The following is an 18,763-nucleotide window of genomic DNA, read 5'->3' as shown; positions in this document are numbered from 1 at the left end:
TTTTTATATACAGTTGCATGTATGCACAGTGCCTCACAGTTAGCACTCAACACCAAGCTGCCGCCAGCCGAGGTGGCCGAGAGGTTCTAGGCGCTTCAGTCCGGAACGTCGCGACTGCTACGGTCGCAGGTTCGAATCCTGCCTGTGTGTGATGTCCTTAGGTTAGTTAGGTTTAAGTAGTTCTAAGTTCTAGGGGACTGATGACCTCAGAGGTTAAGTTCCATAGTGATCAGAGCCATCCATTTGAACCAACCAAGCTGCGACGGCCGGCCGGCGCAGAGCAGCAGCGGATATGTCTGTACATGCGGCTGGCGATATCGCCCCAGCAGCACGTGTGTAGGCATGATTCTGCAGAAAGTGGCCTCGTGGCGGCTAGCGGTAGCTGGTGGCAGCTGGCACATGAGTGAGTGGGTAGCACTTCTACCATGAATGGGGAAGTCCTGTAAACTGTTGGACGAGTATTTGTTGGACGTGCTGCAGCCCAGTATGACCCAAAATATGATATACCGCGCACCTGCACTGAAATACACTGAAGTGATGAAAATCATGGTATACTTTCAAATATCATGCTGGACCTGCTTTTGGCCATTGTAGTTCAGGAACTCGATGTGGCGTGGACTCAAGACGTCATTGGAAGTCCCCTGCAGGAATATTGAGCCATGATGCCTGTATAGCCATCCATAACTGCGAAAGTGTTGCCAGTGTAGGATTTTGTGCGCAAACTGACCTCTTGATTATGTCCAATAAATGTTCGATGTGTGGCCAAATCATTTGCTCAGATTGTTCAGAATGTTGTTCAATCTAGTTGTGAACACGTATGGCCTGGTGACATGGTGCACTGTGATTCATAAAAAATTCTATTGATTTTTGGGAACATGAACAAGCCTAAAATGACCATTTCCAGTCAATGGTCAGTTCAGTTGGACCAGAGGACTCAGTCCATTCCATGATATATATATATATATATATATATATATATATATATATATATATATATATATATATATAAGTGCATGGGAAGTTATGACCATCATCTCCAGTAATATCCAGTCCTGCTCAGCCTGTGGATCGAAACTCCCTTGGTTCATGAAATAGTGTGGTGTGTGTGTGTGTGTGTGTGTGTGTGTGTGTTTGTGTCTGCGTGATATTCCCCCAGCATGATAATATCTTCATTTCTTCTTTGCTGGTGATATGGAGAAGATAATGGGAGGCAGAACTGCGCCTGCAGCAGCAACAACAAGTGACTTGACAATGATGGTGCATCTGCAGCTGGACTTGCAGCAGCCTGATCCATCATCTGTGACGATGTACACACAGCACAGCCCATCATCAATGATATCTCCATAACTAGCAGCCCAGTTCGTCATTTGCGCTGTACCCACAACTGGTGTGCAACAGTCTGTCATTAGTGATGCGGTCCAGGCTGTCAATGCCACAGGACTGATTGTGGCATGGCATCACTTCTCTGGTCCATTTCTTGTGGTCTCAGACACGCCCTCAGAACCTTCCAAGACCCATATCGTAAATGTCACCACCATCGGAAACCTCTGGGACATTGTGCTGTGTCTAGCAACAGCAGCAGCCCCACCCACACTGTTGCATACCACCAAGTAGGTCCTGCACTCACAGTGGACTATTCTGTGCTTGCTGGCCCCCAATGGCTAATGATGTGATATCTAAGGATGAGTAATCACCAGAACTTTAACCAAGAAGATCAGGCTGGCCCGTTTTTCTGAAACATGAGTAAGAGAGTCCGGTAAGCTGTTCAGCAGTATAATTCACCTAAACATATACTTGCATGTCTCTGTTCCACTTATTGGAGGGATCCAGTTACACCCCTCTTCCAGTATATATTGCCACTAAACAGGCATATGTTTATGTCCAGACGCTAGATGATAGCGATATATATTAGTTTGCATGGTCACTCCTAGCTAGCAATAGCAGTTACCCTAAAAAGGCAAACTTGAGAGAGGACAAAATACTCTCTCACTTACTTTTAGTACGCAGAAAATTATTAAAGATTTTACTGTAACCTGACGCACCTTGAGCGAGGCTCTAGAAAGTTAACGGCCTGAAGAGACGTTGATGGAGCCTGGTAGAGCGATAAAAGCATAAGCTATTTTGATGATTCTTAGCTCATAGAAATGGGATGTTGGGAGTTTGAAGCAATTGGCAGCGAGCCCACCCCTCAGTAAATCTTGCCGAACAGGCACACAGCCGTACAGAGTAGACAGAGCAGCCCCTTGTTGAGACAGATCTCCAGCAGAACAATACCTGCATTGGCTCCAGCCGAAGGCTGGGCTGGGGGCGACGGACTGAAGGGACGCGTCTTCACAGTGGAGTCGTAAACCAGGCATTGTGTGCAGAGCCACGTATAATAAAAACTGTATCTGTTTGCTTGTTGCCACGGGAAGCGACGCGACTTCAGAGAAAAATATCTTACCCCTCCCCGAAAACTTAAAAAAGCCAATAATTAACGGTTTCTTCTTTTCCTAGAGACGCGGGTTTCTTAACACTTGCACTGGTTCGACGGGGGTTTGTGCTGTCGTGTGGGAGGGGAGATTTAGCGCCTCTAGAGCCCATTTGATTGGCTCAAGACGGTGAGAGGGCTGTGTCGTTCGTACACTTAACGGGAAAACAAATTTTTTTCTGTAGAGGTACGAGGCTCTCGGGTGCTGGACTTTGGTCTGGTAAGGGGGCTTCTGGTCGATGCTCTGGCACGTGTGGGTGGTGCTTGGGACCTGTCCTGAGACTGACTTCACTTGCGAGTAATTTAGACTGAGGAGCCTGTGGTTAAGTTCTTACTGTATCGACAGTGTGACTATAAATGTCTCGGACTACTCGTTTGCCAAGGGCACACTTATTCGTCTTTGGTTAACCACTCTTGACGTTTGGTATCCTTGTGCACTCTGTCGTATAAATGAGCCAAATTGGTCCTCGGTACGACCAGCGAACCGATGTGTCACACACTGGAATCTACCGTGATTTCAGGGCTCTGGTAGAGAGTAAATTGCGATCCGTCTGCCTGATCGCTAGACCGTGAGATTTTTGCCTCTCTTTCGAGGCCGCAGTCGATTCGCAGGTGCCGCGCGTCACGTCTCGCCTCTGGAGCGCACAGTCGCCAGCTGCAGGTTACATCACAGGATAACGTATGCCACTCCAGCCTTGTCACAGCATACAGATCTCAATCGCCACTTGCTCTCAGCTGCACCTATATTGAGAAACTTCTGCAGATTATCAATCAAAGTCTGCTCAGCGTCAGATCAATTCAGATTGCGTTATCCACATTTATAGGGCCAGAGTACTTGACTCACTTCTGCCACCAAGGGTCCTTGTCCACTGGTGTTTTAAACCAACTGTTAGTTGTTTACAGTGTACAATAACAACTCGTTTAGCATAATTTATGTGTCTTTGTTTTGGGAAAATAAATGTTGTTAGTAAACTAAATTTTGCATAGCCCGCCCGTTTGGCCGTGCGGTCTAACGCACGGCTTTCCGGGCGGGAAGGAGCGCCTGGTCCCCGGCACGAATCCGCCCGGTGGATTTGTGCCGAGGTCCGGTGAACCGGCCAGTCTGTGGTGGTTTTCCATCTGCTTCGGCGAACGTGGGCTGGTTCCCCTCATTCCGCCTCAGCTACACTATGTCGGCGACTTCTGCGCAAACAAGTTCTCCACGTACGCGTACACCACCATTACTCTAACACGCAAACATAGGGGTTACACTCGTCTGGTGTGAGACGTTCCCTGGGGGGTCCACCGGGGGCCGAACCGCACGATAACCCTGGGTTCGCCGTGGGGCGGCGGAGAGTTGAAGTGGACTGCGGTAGTCGTCGTGGGGTTGTGGACCACTGCGGCTGCGGCGGGGACCCCACCGCTTCCCATAATAACTTCACAGAACAGCATCTCCATATGCAGCAGCATATCAAGTTGTATGCTCGTGTGGCTCCAGTCATGACAGATTCGAATCATACACCAGGGAAAGTCAAGCAAGATGGTTGCCCACTGAGCTTAAAAACTTGCTTAGGAAGTTAATAGAATTTATTGCAGCAACATTCCTAGGCTGCTTTTGGATAGAGAAGTGGAAATTCCATGTAGAGACAATTGTTATCTAACTTAGAACTTCCACAGTGCAGCTCACAGTGCATGTAATTTGAACTACCAACTGCCATGGCACATACCAATTTTTTTCACAGTTTGCGCGAGTATGATGCTCTCTTTCCCATAGAGCACATGGATTATTTCGATATGAGGGATGACAAGGCAAGTTTTATCCTTGATGCTGTTGAAAAGCACATTTATTTTTCCAAGACAATCACAACAAGAATAACATTCTGTTTCCTGGATTTGCTTTGTCTCATGCAAGCATCTCTTCAGAAACTTCCTCAGATCAGGAGGATACCCATATCCTCAGAGCTGCATACACTGATGATGCTAAGTTTCAACTTGTGACGAATAAGGTGGTTTTTCCATATGAATACCTGGACTCGACGGAGAGACTCTATGAAGCCGCATTGCCACACTCTCCAGTACACTAACAGGCACTGCCATAACAGATGCAGAGTATGAACACACAGTGAAGGTTTACCATGAGTTCGGCATCCCTTGTATGCTAGATTCTATATGAACACAGATGTACACCTGCTCGTGGACATTTCTCAGAAATTCCGGTGTGTATGCCAGAGCACAAACTATCTGGATCCTGCCCTTTATTTCACTGTGCCAGGCCTTTCGTGAGATGCAGTGTTAAGAATAACATGTATCAGCACTGAACTGTTAATGATGTTAATATGTAGCTCTTCTTTGAACGCATGATTCGTGGTGGACTTTGCCAATGCATGCAGAGGTATGCCAAGGCAAATAACCTGTGAATGAGTGAGGAGGGGTACAGGCCATATTAACGATTTAAGTTACATCCTTTACCTCAATTTAAACAAGGTCTATAGGTATAGTGTGCATCAAATTCAACCATTTGCTGGGTTCTGATGGCTCCTTGAGGAGGAAATCGCCAGACTGAATGAAAATATCCATGGTGTGGATGAGAATGTTGGCAGGGATATGTTATAGAGGCAGAAGTGGCGTACTCCACCCATTTACGTGACGATCATAGTGACCTGCCGCTGAGTATAGGGTGCCTACTCCCTCGAAATGGTTTCATCCCATAGCTGCTGACAATGCTGGGCCTCAAACAGCGATGTATTCTGCTCTACAGAAACCTCCAGCAATGTCTCAGGTTGAGGATGGAACTGTTTAGTATCACCCACGGCATCTCAATCAAGCAGGGTTGCCGCCAGGGCCATCACAATGTGTGACTTTCAAATAGATTTTTACAAATTCATGAATAATTCAGTTTTCAGAAAATCCATGGAAAATGTTAGAGAATATCGCTAAATTGATTTAGTTTACTTTACTGGTGTGATGGGCGTTATGGCACAAGGTCAAATTTCAAGTGGGCCACAGTCTTCAATGAATCTATAGACGCTGTGGAAATAGCCAAGGTTTTAGTGCAGTTCACAAAGCCTGACTGTATTGGAATGTCTGATCTGGACGTCTCCAAACACAGTATGTACCACTTTCACTGTGAGTTTGAATATCCCAACTTCGCAGATCCCAACCTACTTTATATGGAAACAGTTTCACCTACTGGGTGAGAGACTGTGATCCATACGAAGTAATCAGGGACAGTCCCAAACCATTCGACATTTCTGGATATACGACCGAAAATTGTTTTGAAATAACACATAAAAAAGAATGTTATTGACCTGATGAATGACGATGCAAGTGGGTCCCAGATTGTGGGGCTCAGATCAAGGTGTACACATACTGCGTAATGCAGGTGCCACCCAGAGGCAGGCTACGCCTGTGCATTGTGTGACTTCAAAGGCTCTTACAATCAATAATAACAAGAGGTACTTCCTTGAGGGCATTTTATAGCTCCACATATGGTCTACTAAGTTATCTCTTGATCGTGAGGTGATGAAGTACATACTGCACTCCAGCTGAAAGTATGGCTGTCGAATCATGATCACAAATGGCTATGGGGACAGGATTGGCAACCTTCTATCCTCACACTATTCATTGGAGTGCCTGTGTATTTAATCATTTGCAAATAGTGCATGTATGTGTGAGTGTGTGCAGAATAGTTGGATGAACCACTTCTCATAGTTATGTGTGTGTGTGTGTGTGTGTGTGTGTGTGTGTGTGTGTGTGTGAGGATACATGTCTGATTGCACAGTATATGTGCATCTACTGTACATATATTTTCGATACCATCTACATGACTGCACACTACATGTGCATATAAATATTGTCCCAGTTTCCCATTTATATACTGTTTAAAGAAATAAACGATTGCAATTGAAAAATACAGAAATGATCAGAAAAGTAAATATTGTATATATTAACAGAAATGTAAATACTGTATACATACTATACTATATACACTAATAAAATCTAAAAATTGAGTGGACAGATTTCTGACTGGAAATGGAAGAAAAAAGGTCCCATGAACATGTCATGTTATGCCATGTCTGCTCAAAATGTTCACGTAATTCTGTAAGAGTTGTTGGCTGATGAGTTGCATGAGTCACTTCTTGTCCCATCATATCCCACACATGTTCAATTTGGGACAAGTCTGGAGATTGTTGCTGCATGTCTTATAGAGAACATTGAGTGTCACAGGCAATGTGTGAGCGAGCATTACCTGTTGGAACAACACATCAGCCCTTTGTTGCAAGAATGGCAAAAGAACAGGCCTAACAACATTCTGTATGTACCGAGCGCTAATTAGCGTCCCGCTAGAAACACTAAAGGTGGACGAGAGTTGTAGCTTATGTCACCCCAGACCATAAGGTTTGGAGTGGTGGCAGTGTGTCTCGGACGAATGTACTCAATGGGACAGAGCTCACCAGGTCTGTCATACTTCCGAACGACCATCACTTGTATGTAGGCAGAATCTACTTTCATCGCTGAAGACGACAATGAGCCATTCCATCTTCCAAGTGATCCTGTAACGACAGCAGTTGAGCCGTGTCTGCTGATGCTGTGGCATAAGTGGAAGACAGGCTACAGGCGTGCATGCCACTAGTAGTACTGTTAATAACCTGTTCTCCACGCTTCATGTTGACACATCTGGGCCACAAGCCTTCTCTTATCTGTGCTGTGGTGGCTGTACGATTTGTCACTGTTGCCCTTACAATACAACAATCGTGGCAGGTGTATGTGCTGCGTGGATGTTGAGAACCTCATCTACAGGTGTGAGGGCGTTCACGTGGCCACTGATACTGGCATCATTGCACAACTGATGCAGCACGTCTAACTTGTGTGGCAGTTCCCCAAAAGGACTATCCCGCCACTCGAAAGGACACAATCTGACCACTTTCAAACTCATTCACTTGACTGTAGGAAACATGAGTGCCTCTGTGGCATGGTTGCCTGCTTGCTTCACACATCTGCACCACACTGAGCCTTCTGGCAGCGAGGATTCCCTATTACGGGGTAGGCACAGATGGTGCTCTGGTTGCTATACGACTACATTGTCTGTTGACAGACGATGTCCAAACCATTATCAGTACATCTGCTATCCCACAGGTGGCATATGCCATCATCAGATCAAAATCGATATCGTTTTTCCAGATGAACTATTTTTTTTCTGGCAAGTATAATGCAAAAAGCAGTTGTTCATGATAAACTATAGCTAATTTTGTTATATCATTGTTAATATTTCAATCCCTTCCAATATACAATTATTGCATATGACAAAACTGGACCTCTCCCCAATGACGCACAGACATGGAATGATGAGGACAACACAGCTGAGTTAGTCATAAAGGATGATAAGGAGAGTGGAAGCTCGAATATTATTGGGCTATGGGGTTTCCCTATATTTTAATGTGCTCCTGTTGGTCCTAGGAGTTCCCACCAATTTTATGTCATGTGACCAGTATCGAGTACGTCATGACCTTGAATTTAAGCAGCCCACTTGCCTAAGGTGTGTGAGTAGGGCAGGGGTTGCCCTGGATGACCTCAAATATAAATCACACAATTGCCTAAGTTGTGTAGAGATTTCTCTCAGTACACCTGATCAGTTTCTAGTTTCTGGTGATTCCCTGGGGGCAGAGGAGGGATGGGAGGGGGAGGGGCGGACCGTGAATATAAGTCAGCCAAGTGTGTAACCTGACACGGGAAGTCCTTATAGCGACCTTGAGATCGTTACACTAAAGGATGATTGTTGTTAATAAAGTAAAAGATCCACTCAGTGGACACCAAGTGAAAAAGCTACTCCTTATATTTCAGATCTAGACTGCCATTAAAAAAATGCGAAAGAACTGTTAATCAGAACTCAGGGAGAAGTTGTAGTCTAATTCACAATCGATTTATTGATCTTAAACATGACAAGACAACGAATTTGTTAAAGAAACATCACACAAAAAATTTTTATTTAACAAATGCCTTACTAACATGGGATCTATGGTGGACAAAGTGATCTGCTGGGGATCGACATACGACACTAACCAGAACACTACTCACTCTAACTGACTTCATACACGTGAATCCAGGTTATGGCATCAAACTACGCCACCACTAAGTATCTATATTCTACCATACAAAAAAAAAAGAAAAATATGGTTCGAAAGAACAAGGTGCTAAGAAATATATATTATAGCCCTACGTCGCAGCAGCGAATACTTTACCGTCCTGCTGGTCAAGGTGGCACACCATGATGCGTTCTGCGACTCAAGTCGTGGACGGCGGCAATCTGTTATTGAATGCGTGTTCCCGAAAAATGCAAGTGCTCGGTCTCGCGTTCGGTTAATTCAAAACTCAGGTATTTCTCTATGAGCGTCTGAAACCCCGATGGATTCCAATGTGCAGGTGGACCGTTTGCTGGTCTGCCAAACCAATTTGACTCCGTGCCACGATTGTACGTGTCAGACTACGTCAAATGTTTAGACGGCCGACTCAAGACAAATAAGTACACGCACGCATCACTTGTTGTGACGGTGATGATATAAGCAGTACCTCTGACGGTTCAGAAGGTGACCGCCACAGGCTCTAAGTGGCACACTAGGAAAGGACACAAGTCTCACCGTTTAGGTAGGGACCTGAAGTTCTTTACTAACGAAGCGCCAGTACAAGAGACTTGTACAAGAGTGATCGTTCTTCCTTCCTCCGTGTTTCCTCCTCAGCTCGGTTCCAAAAGCACATTTCTCTTTTTTTGACTTCCCCACTTTCGCACAAGCCAAGTGCGAGCTGGTGCTTGGCATTGTAAGCTCGGAGAATGGTCTTTGCACTGAAAACCGATTAGACCAATCAGAGACTTTAAAGTTAATTGGCAGAAAACGGAAGAAAAAGATTCAGCTTTGCCGTGTCTTTTGCTAACAAAATACAGGGTGGAAGCACAGCCCTCCATAAACAGCTTGTTCAGAATAAGAAAATTGCCATCGTATGTCCCCCTTCCCATTTTCGTCTCTACTCCTTCCTCCTGCTGTAACTGCTGTTGTCGTGACCGCCAGCTTTATTCAATAAAGGGTTTAATGTGCGATATGTGATGCACTCCTGCCCATCCTCCAGATCTCAGGAACTCAAGCTCATACGCATTCTCGTGCGCGACACGGAGTATCCGAAGCGGTCCATTATACACATTGAATAACTTTTGGCACTGTCTCTTCTCTTTATTTGAGGGCCTAAACGATCTGACGAGAAACTTCTGTCCAACGCGAAATTCCCGGACCCGAGCCTTCTTATCTTCTCGCTCCTTCCTTCTCCTTCCAGCTTCCCGAATCCTTTCCAGCGCCATCCCGATTGTCTCTCTGTGCGGAATCTGTTTCCGCCGAGGAAATTCCACCAGCTCCCGTACTTTCTCTGCTGTATTTCTGTTCTTCAATACAGTTATCGGTGCCAAGAGAGTGGAACCATGTGGAAGTTCATTCACAACATTTTGGAAATCCCGCAACATCACGTCCCATGTGTTGTGCTGTAGATGACAGTATATACGACACAGATTTTCCAGGTCCTTCATACATCGTCCGGCGGAGTTCGAACTCCGGTGATGTCCCTATATGTAGATGGGTGCCATTCTATATCTCTCCAGAGTGTCCTTCCATCGTTTTGACCTGAACAAGCCCCGTTATCTGTAATAATTTTGTCCACCCTGCCTAATGTAACAAACTTCGATGTTAATTCAACGACTGCTAAAATGTATCGGAAACCACGCCGAGTGACCGGGAGCGGTCCCATTAATTCCGCGGCCGCCATGTGTCGTAGTTTGTTTGGAACGATTGGATGGAGGGATGCCTTCATTGTCTGGCTGTCAGGTTTTGCCTTCTGATCGGTCTTGCATACTGATAGAACCTTCCTTATGCGTCTTTCAAAATGGTTGAAATGTCTTTGAGCACTATGGGACTTAACATATGAGGTCATCAATCCCCTAGAACTTAGAACTACTTAAACCGAACTAACCTAAGGACTTCACACACATCCATGCCCGAGGCAGGATTCGAACCTGCGACCACAGCGGTCGCGCGGCTCCAGACTAAAGCGCCTAGAAGCGCTCGGCCACACAGGCCGGCTATACGTCTTTCCATATGTTTAAAATGACACAGGTCCTTGAATTTAAGGAAGCATTTCCGTGGTCCGAAGTGACAATAACTTAAGTGTGTGTACCAGATTAAATTATTGACTAGCTCGTCTGGTATACAAAGGCTCCATATCGTGCTGGTTGCGTTACGTCGGTGGAATAAAATCCCCTTTCTTACTAGGTAGAACGTTCGTAATTCGACTTCCTGGCGGCCCTTCCAACGTTCTTTCAGCTGCTTCAGTTCCGGATCTTTATCCTGCTCTCTTCTTATATCACGTAATGATGCAGTCATGAAGTTCTCGAAGGCGACTCCCCGCAGATAGAATAGACTATAGTGACTAATTGAATTCATGATCCGCTGCCTCGTCCCTTAGCCCCGGTGTCTTCTTTCCTGTTAAGGCACAAAGCCTTGGTGCACCATTCTCTTCCGTTCTAATGAATTACTTATAAAAATTTACGACGCCCAGGACCCCTCTGAGGTCCTTCCTAGTCCGTGGTCTCAGGAATTGTGCTATAGCGAATTTTTCCGGATTAGATGCAATTCCTTCTGCAGAAATTACGTGCCCAATGAAATCCACCTTCCTCGTTCCGAAACATGATTTTTTCTAAATTAATTGTGACACCATGTTGCCTTAGTGTTCCTAGCAGTTCGCCAAGGACCTTGTTGTATTCGTCCTAAGAAGGCTTTGCGACGAGGATAACATCAACGTAGGACGTGATGTCGTTCCTCAAACTCTCCGATAAAATTCCGTTCAGCCCCCTGATAAATGTTGCGGACGATATATTGAGGCCCAAGGGCAATCGCCGGAACTGATAGCAGTGTCCTTCAACTAAGAAAGAAGATTTACGACACGAAGGGTGTAACTCAATTTGCCAGAAACTTTAACGGAGGTCAATGGACGAAAAGACTTTGACCCCATGAAATCTTTGCAAGAGATCTTCCAGCTTCTCCGGACGGTCTGTTTTTGGCAAGATTATCGTGTTGATCTGCCTCGAATCACGCACCAGACGTATCGATCCATCGTTCTTTTCAACTACTTGTAATGGGTTGTTGTATGTGGACACACCGGTTTCAATGATCCCTTCTTGCAGCATCCTCCGTACTTCTGTTCGGACTCTCTCTCAGTATGCGATGGGAATGAGATAAGGTGGGACGAAGAACTTCTGATGTTCTTTGACACGGAACGCATACTGGAAATTACTGATCACTCCTGTCTTAGGTCGGAACACTTCCATGTTGTTCAGTAACACGATTTGTAGTTCTGCCCTCTCCTCTTCCGCAATATTGTCAATACCACAAACGCGCTCTTGTATCGCATGACGGACGTCGTCCTCCGTATAGTATCCATCATAGCGGTTACCCCTACCATCTCTCGGCACTTTTTTCTTCTTCACTAAATGCCAGTCATCTGAACCTGTGCAGATCTTAGGGCACCTCTCCGGGACTTGCTCTCGTATTGCCCGATCAATGAAACGAAGCATGATCCTTTTATCCTTATTGAATGTCACTGTACCACGTCCCAGATCCAGTATTGCATTATACTCGCGTAGAATATCGGTACCGATAATCAACTCAGTTGTCAGTTTCGGTACGATCAGGAAGTTTCCCACCAGCAGCTCTAGCCTTGTCTGCATGTTTACTTCAGTTACGTTTTCCACTGTTGCTCCTTTTAGCAAAAAAATGTTCAAATGCGTGTGAAAACTTATGGAACTTAACTGCTCAGGTCATCAGTCCCTAACCTTACACACTACTTAACTTAAATTATCCTAAGGACAAACACACACACTCATGCCCGAGGGAGGACTCGAACCTCCGCCGGGACCAGCCGCACAGACCATGACTGCAGCGCCTCAGACCGCTCAGCTAATCCCGCACGGCTGCTCCTTTTATCCTTAGTTCCCTTAACTATAATTCCGCCCAGTCTTGCACTCCCATAACACATTCCTATACCTGCACTGGAAACCTACTGATGTCATGGAGATGCTCAGCCAAGTCCAGTGGCAGGAACCACAAGAGAGATATTTTCTTCTTAACGATGTAGTTTACTGTTGAAGTTTCGAGAACGTATATTCCTAGAAGAGTTAACCAACCCTATGTACACACATTTGACAATTCATGCTACCCTTCTTTGTATATACTGAATATCTCCTATGAGTCCTATCTGGTACAGTTGCGCAATATTCTAGGATGGGTCACACAGGCGTTTCGTAAGCAATCTCCTTTATTGACTGGTTACACTTTCCTAACATTCTCCCGACGAATGATAGCCTTTTACCTGCTCTTACCATGATCAAACCCATGTGATCATTCCATTTCTCGTTCCTACGGATTGTTAAGCCCTTGTTAGAGGATGAACGAAAGTATTCAAGAAAGATTATGGTCCACTGAAGCGCTCCAACTTCCTGGGCCCGAACTAAAACTCGTACAAGATCTTGCAGAAGTGATAAACGTAAACACAACGTACCGCTACTGGCATAACAGTGCCAAACATTCACACGACAGACGGCCGCCAATCACGCAACTGATTGCCAATCGATTAAAAACTCGTTCATCGTGTATAACGGGCATTCCATCCAGATATTTCTATGTGTTGATTGATTTTAGTTGTGACTCATTTATATTGTAGTCATAGGACACTATGTTTTTCATTTCGTTGAATATTTATATTTCTGTTCATTTGAAACAAGTTATTAATTTTTACACCATTTTGAAATCCCATCAGGATCTGACTGAAAATTTGTGTAGGTTTTCTTTTCCATCTTCACTAAAGAAAACTGTGTTATCTGTCAAATGTATGGTGTAATCATTATCATTCCCCATTAGAGACAACATGAACAGCAGGGGTCGAAATACACTTCTCTGGGGCACTTCCCTACATCTGTCAATAATTCGCCAACCAAGATAATATGCTGCGCCCTCCCTACAGAAAAGTCGTCAATCGAATCACAAATTTCATTTGATATCTCATACGATCGTACAGCCATAAGTAATACTTAATTCCCCCTGCAATGGTGCAGCATTTCAATTACGAGGTGCGTCACATCGGAATGTGATTTTGCACAAAGGAGAATGAGAGAGAGAGAGAGAGACAAGATGGGGGAGAGCAGTTATCAGCACCGTCCAAAGCTATTCGTGGCAAGGGGTCCGCAGAACGACGTACCCGGGAGAGAGAGCACCTGCACCCCCTCCGCTTGCTCCCCCTCCACCCCAAAAATGTTCGTAAGCTGATTTTCCATCCTGTATAGCCAAAAGACCGAGCCATCCAAAAGACCGAGCCATCAGTTCAGCATCAGTAAGAAAACTACAATATGCAATGCATAGATGTAACGGGGGCGAGTAAGAACGGGCGCTTGCATTATCCATTTGCTAAATATATAACCATCAGTTTTCTGGGACATAATAAATTTTAATGTCATCTATAAAATGCAATTATTAAGGTAGAATATGACTCGAAGCTGAAGAATTCATTTAATTTTTAGAGTTTTGCGCCTTCATTCGTCCCCCTCCCTGGCTGGAACAATTTCCGCTGACACCCATGATGTAATGGATATTGAGGAATAGTAGGTGCATTTGCACCTATCTGTCATGAAATATCATTCACCTCTAAGATAACATTAACAGCCACCTCATACCCTTTCCTCGTATCCTAGGTACATTTTCGCGTCAGTAGGAAGACTACATCTCGTTAGCTGCCATCGCTTAACAGGATGGGCGGACAAACGGTTCAAAGCCGGGTCGACTTCCGACACGAAACGCCCTATAAATTGTTGCGTGGGTTTAAACATGATTAGCACCGAACAGAACTTTGGACTAGTAGGGTTTATAAAATACAAATCACACCACTATTGACATTAAGAAAGAGAAGTAGACTTGCTGGATATTTTAAACATTATTGTAATACGTGATTGTGGACTGTGCCATTGGTGACTGAGTTAGCCAAGCACGAAACACAAGTCAACTCTGTTTCACTTAAACAGTGTCTGTTATTATGATCATTTTGACTCCTTGAGCATTTATGTAAGTATGTATTAAACTGGAGATCTAGAAACGACAGAGAGGTTTCGTCCCGCTGGAGCCCTCAGTGGTTCACAACCCCACTACAGGCCACAGCAGTCCACCCACCCCACCGCCGCTCCTCACCAAACCCAGGGTTATTGTGCGGTTCGGGGCCCTTGTGCCCCCCCCCCACCCCCACCCCCCCCACCCCCGGGAACGTCTCATACCAGACGAGTGTAACCCAAAATTTTTACGTGGTAGAGTACTTATGGTGTATGCGTACGTGGAAACTGTGTTTGCGCAGCAATCGTCGACACAGTGTAACTTAGGCGGATAAGGGGAACCAGCCCACATTCGTCGAGGTAGATGGAAAACCGCCTCAAAAGCCATCCACAGGTTGGCTGGCACACCGGACCTCGACACTAATCCGCCCGGCGGGTTCGTGCCGGGGACCGGCACGCCTTCCCGTTACGGAAGCAGCGCGTTAGACCTTGTTGCAGGCCCTTGGGCATTCTTTGGTTCCAAAAGAATCATCTGCTGCATCACAGATATTTCTGGAGTTTTTTTTACGTATTTTGCTGGATTGAGCTCCATGCAATATTGTTATATTTACCAGATCTTGTATCAATTAAAGTTAATCGTCGCATAAATAGTTCCAGTATATATCTAAGGTCATAATGATGTTGGAACACGCATACGGTTATCTCCTCAATATTCTAAGCGCGTCACTCAGCGTTATTACTGTATTGTTGTTACGTGTTATCTTGTCAAGTCTGTTCCAAATGAACATATGTCTAGCCTTATCCAATGAAACAGATCAGTGAAGCCTTTTCTCATCGGTTCGAAGTCACTTTTTCAGTGAACGCATCATCATCTGCAATGAATTTCCTAGAGAGTCTACAGACACCCTATTATCCACAAGTGACACCTTTGATTCTACAAGCGTATTAACATTGATTCTGTGTTTGATAGTAAATACGTGTGCTCATCCAGTTTCTTCTGCGTTCATCACAAGCATAACCAACTCTTAATTATTCCATAGTTTTGGGCAGTGATGTGCAACATTTTTACCATCTAACAGTTTTGCAAAGCAAATCTGTAAGCTTTAGCAATGAATGTACAAATATAACATATAAGAAAGTTGTAAAATGCAGACAGCTTAGTTGAACGACGCATTATCATGTGGAGCATAAGTGATTAGTAGTATACGGGTAGGCTAAACAAATACACAAATATAAGCTTATGCACAGTTAATTACTAGTTCAGTGTCTCAAGGAGCCACAATGCTCGAGAAAGATGCAAGATTATCTATCACTCAGATCGCTATATTGGAGCTGTATAAGTGTCAATGAACGCATTTCTTGTGCGCTGTTATTTGCCTTTTCTTGGACATGAAAGGTCTGTAAATCTTTTATTATTTACCTGAATGCATGTTGTTGTAACAGCTACAAGGACGTGTTTTACTTTGTAATACCCATCAATATAGCGGGAGTATTATGTTGACTACTGTGTTGAACTTAATTCTGAGCATAATGTACTTCACATCATAGATATAAAACTAAAATACTCTCCATCTGAGAAATACAGTGGAACGTTTCTGGATTTCTATGCCGATGAAGATGTATTTAATAAGTGAATGCATCACAACATAGTTAACACCAAAACAGATGTAGAAAGAAATCACCTACCTTCTTTGCTCCAATGTCCGTGGCCTTCTTTCTCACAGCATCAAAATCGTCCTCCTGCCCGATATTAGCCTGTCAAAGAAGAGGGAAAATATTTATTTAAAGTCAGTAATATTTAAATTGCATAAACCGAAGGAAACTCAAAGAAAAATCAGTAGAATATTTAAAAAGAAAAGTAATGGTTTTAATATTTTTAGCTGTTCAAAAATGGTTCATATGGCTCTGAGCACTATGGGACTTAACATCTGAGGTCATCAGTCCCCTAGAACTTAGAACTACTTATAACTAACTAACCTAAGGACAGCACACAGATCCATGCCCGAGGCAGGCTTCGAACCTGCGACCGTAGAGGTCGCGCGGTTGCAGACTAAAGCGCCTAGAAACGCTAGGCCACACCGGCCGGCTTTTAGCTGTACCGAGCGAAGTGGTGCAGTAGCCAAGACCCGATTCCTTATCGGGGGAGATCGTACTTTGACAAAGTGATGCCTCATTGCTTTCCTCGTCCTCCTCCAGCTGAGCTAGTGCGCCGGCTCTCGTAGATCTCGATGTCGACAGAAAAGGGTTTTCTTTCTTCCTTTCAAAGACGGGGAGAGGAGGGGTTATTACACGATAATGTACTCGTCCCACAAGTTGCTGCTCTACGAGCTATGTCAACTGCTGAGAAACACACGAAACTGCTATCGAAAATACACTGCCTCGGAAAAAAGTGAAGCAGCCAGAAAGGGACGAGAGAAACTTCACTTGTTGAGAGGGTATGTAATTCTGTGTCAGGAATTACAAAATCGAGTCAAATTTACAAAGAAGTTGGAAGTATTAGCCCACAAATCAGTAAGACGTTGCACCCACTCTGGCCAGGATCCACGGCCTGATTCGGCTGGGAATTGTAAAGACGCCGTATCCTCTGCTGATGGAATATGGCCCACAGCTATTGTAACTGGTCCTCGATAGCCACTGGGACGGAGTGACTTCCGAACAAGCCCCACACGTGTTCTATTGGGAACAGATCTGGGGATCTTACTGGTCACGGGAATACCTTACCCTCACGTAGCGGGCTCGTAGAGACTCGTGCTACGTGTGCATGAGCAGTGACCTGGCACCAAGATACTGTCGCATTAGAGGTAACACGTGAGGCCGTGGGATGTAACGTTGTGCCGTCAGAGTTCTCTCACTCACTACCAGCCGTCACCTAAAGTCATGCCCGATAGCTACCTACACTATGACGCCAGGAGCACCGCAGTGCCTCTCCAAAACATTGGAAAAATTGGAAATTTGTGGTAAGTTCCTATGGGACCAAACTGCTGACGTCATCCGTCCCTAGGCTTCCACACACACACACACACACACACACACACACACACACACACACACACACACACACACCTATGCCCGAGCGAGGACTCAAACCTCAGATGGGGGGAGCCGCGCGAACCGTGGTAAGACGTCTGAGACCACGCGGCTACCCCGCGCGGCAAAACATTGGAAGAAAGGGCCCTCTTCCCAGGTCTCTGCCATAATCGCCGACGACGGTCATCCGACGTAGTGCAGAGTAATGATACGACGTTGAACAAAGTGCGATGTCGTTCTTCAGGAGTCCACGATTGTCTGTCACGGCACCACTCCAAACGTAGCAATTTGCGTCACGGTGTCAACGGCAGCCGACGCGTTGTACGGTAACTCCCTAACCCGGCTGCCGCTAGTCTCCAACCCATGTTGCGGGATGACACACAATGTTGCAGAGGGTTCATTACTTGCTCCCGAATTGCAGGTGCAGATGTGAAGGGGTTTCGATGTGCTTGATGTACAGTACGGCGGTCCTCCCTTGTGGTGGTGAGACCTGGTCAACTGGAACCTTGACGATGAGTATGCCTGCCCTCAAATTCCCGTGCAGTCTAACATCGGGCTGCTGTCACACCCTTGTGCTCCACAAGTCAAGCATTGCGACCAAATTTAGACTCACAACGAGGCCTCTTTAGAGGTCTCTCAGATTCAGATAACGCTGTCTCACACCTCCTCGTCCTTGACGGTGATCTCTCAACATCTGACGCTGCTCGCGCCAATTATACAGCATATCGTGTGAGGCCTGGTAACAAAAATAAAGGCGAACAAAGCAAATACATCCCCGTGGCCGTTCTACTTGTCACAGAGAATTACAACTCTCAATCATTTACATACCAACGATGGTGTGCATGTGCACGAAGTTACACTGTCATCCGACCGTATATTCTGGGTGTAGCACTATTTTTTTCAGGATGTGTATTTATTGATATGGAACACAGACACGTCACAAATTCGCTTTCAAGTTCGACAGAGGTGACGCCACGTCAAAAGGCCGGATTCAGTTTCAAAAAGTTCTAGAAGTACACTATTGGCCATTAAATTTGCTACACCAAGAAGAAATACAGATGTTACACGGGTATTCATTGTCAAATATGTTATACTATAACTGACATGTGACTACATTTTCAAGCAATTTGGGTGCATAGATCCTGAGAAATCAGTACCCAGAA

At 45.1% G+C, this 18,763-nt stretch overlaps 1 protein-coding gene across 1 annotated transcript in view; it reads right to left on the bottom strand.

Moving 5' to 3' along the window:
* The window catches only part of LOC126298883 (argininosuccinate synthase), a 167,433-nt gene that overhangs the window by 89,530 nt on the left and 59,140 nt on the right, over positions 1 to 18,763 (bottom strand). The window contains exon 3 of the mRNA XM_049990416.1: positions 16,260 to 16,328. Coding sequence (XP_049846373.1) covers positions 16,260 to 16,328 — 69 coding nt within the window. The remainder of the gene's footprint in view (positions 1 to 16,259; positions 16,329 to 18,763) is intronic.

The sequence above is a fragment of the Schistocerca gregaria genome, chromosome X (assembly GCF_023897955.1).
Source record: "Schistocerca gregaria isolate iqSchGreg1 chromosome X, iqSchGreg1.2, whole genome shotgun sequence".
Taxonomy (NCBI): domain Eukaryota; kingdom Metazoa; phylum Arthropoda; class Insecta; order Orthoptera; family Acrididae; genus Schistocerca; species Schistocerca gregaria.
The sequence above is the reverse complement of the archived record's forward strand: the minus strand, read 5'-3'. Positions and strand labels throughout refer to the sequence as shown.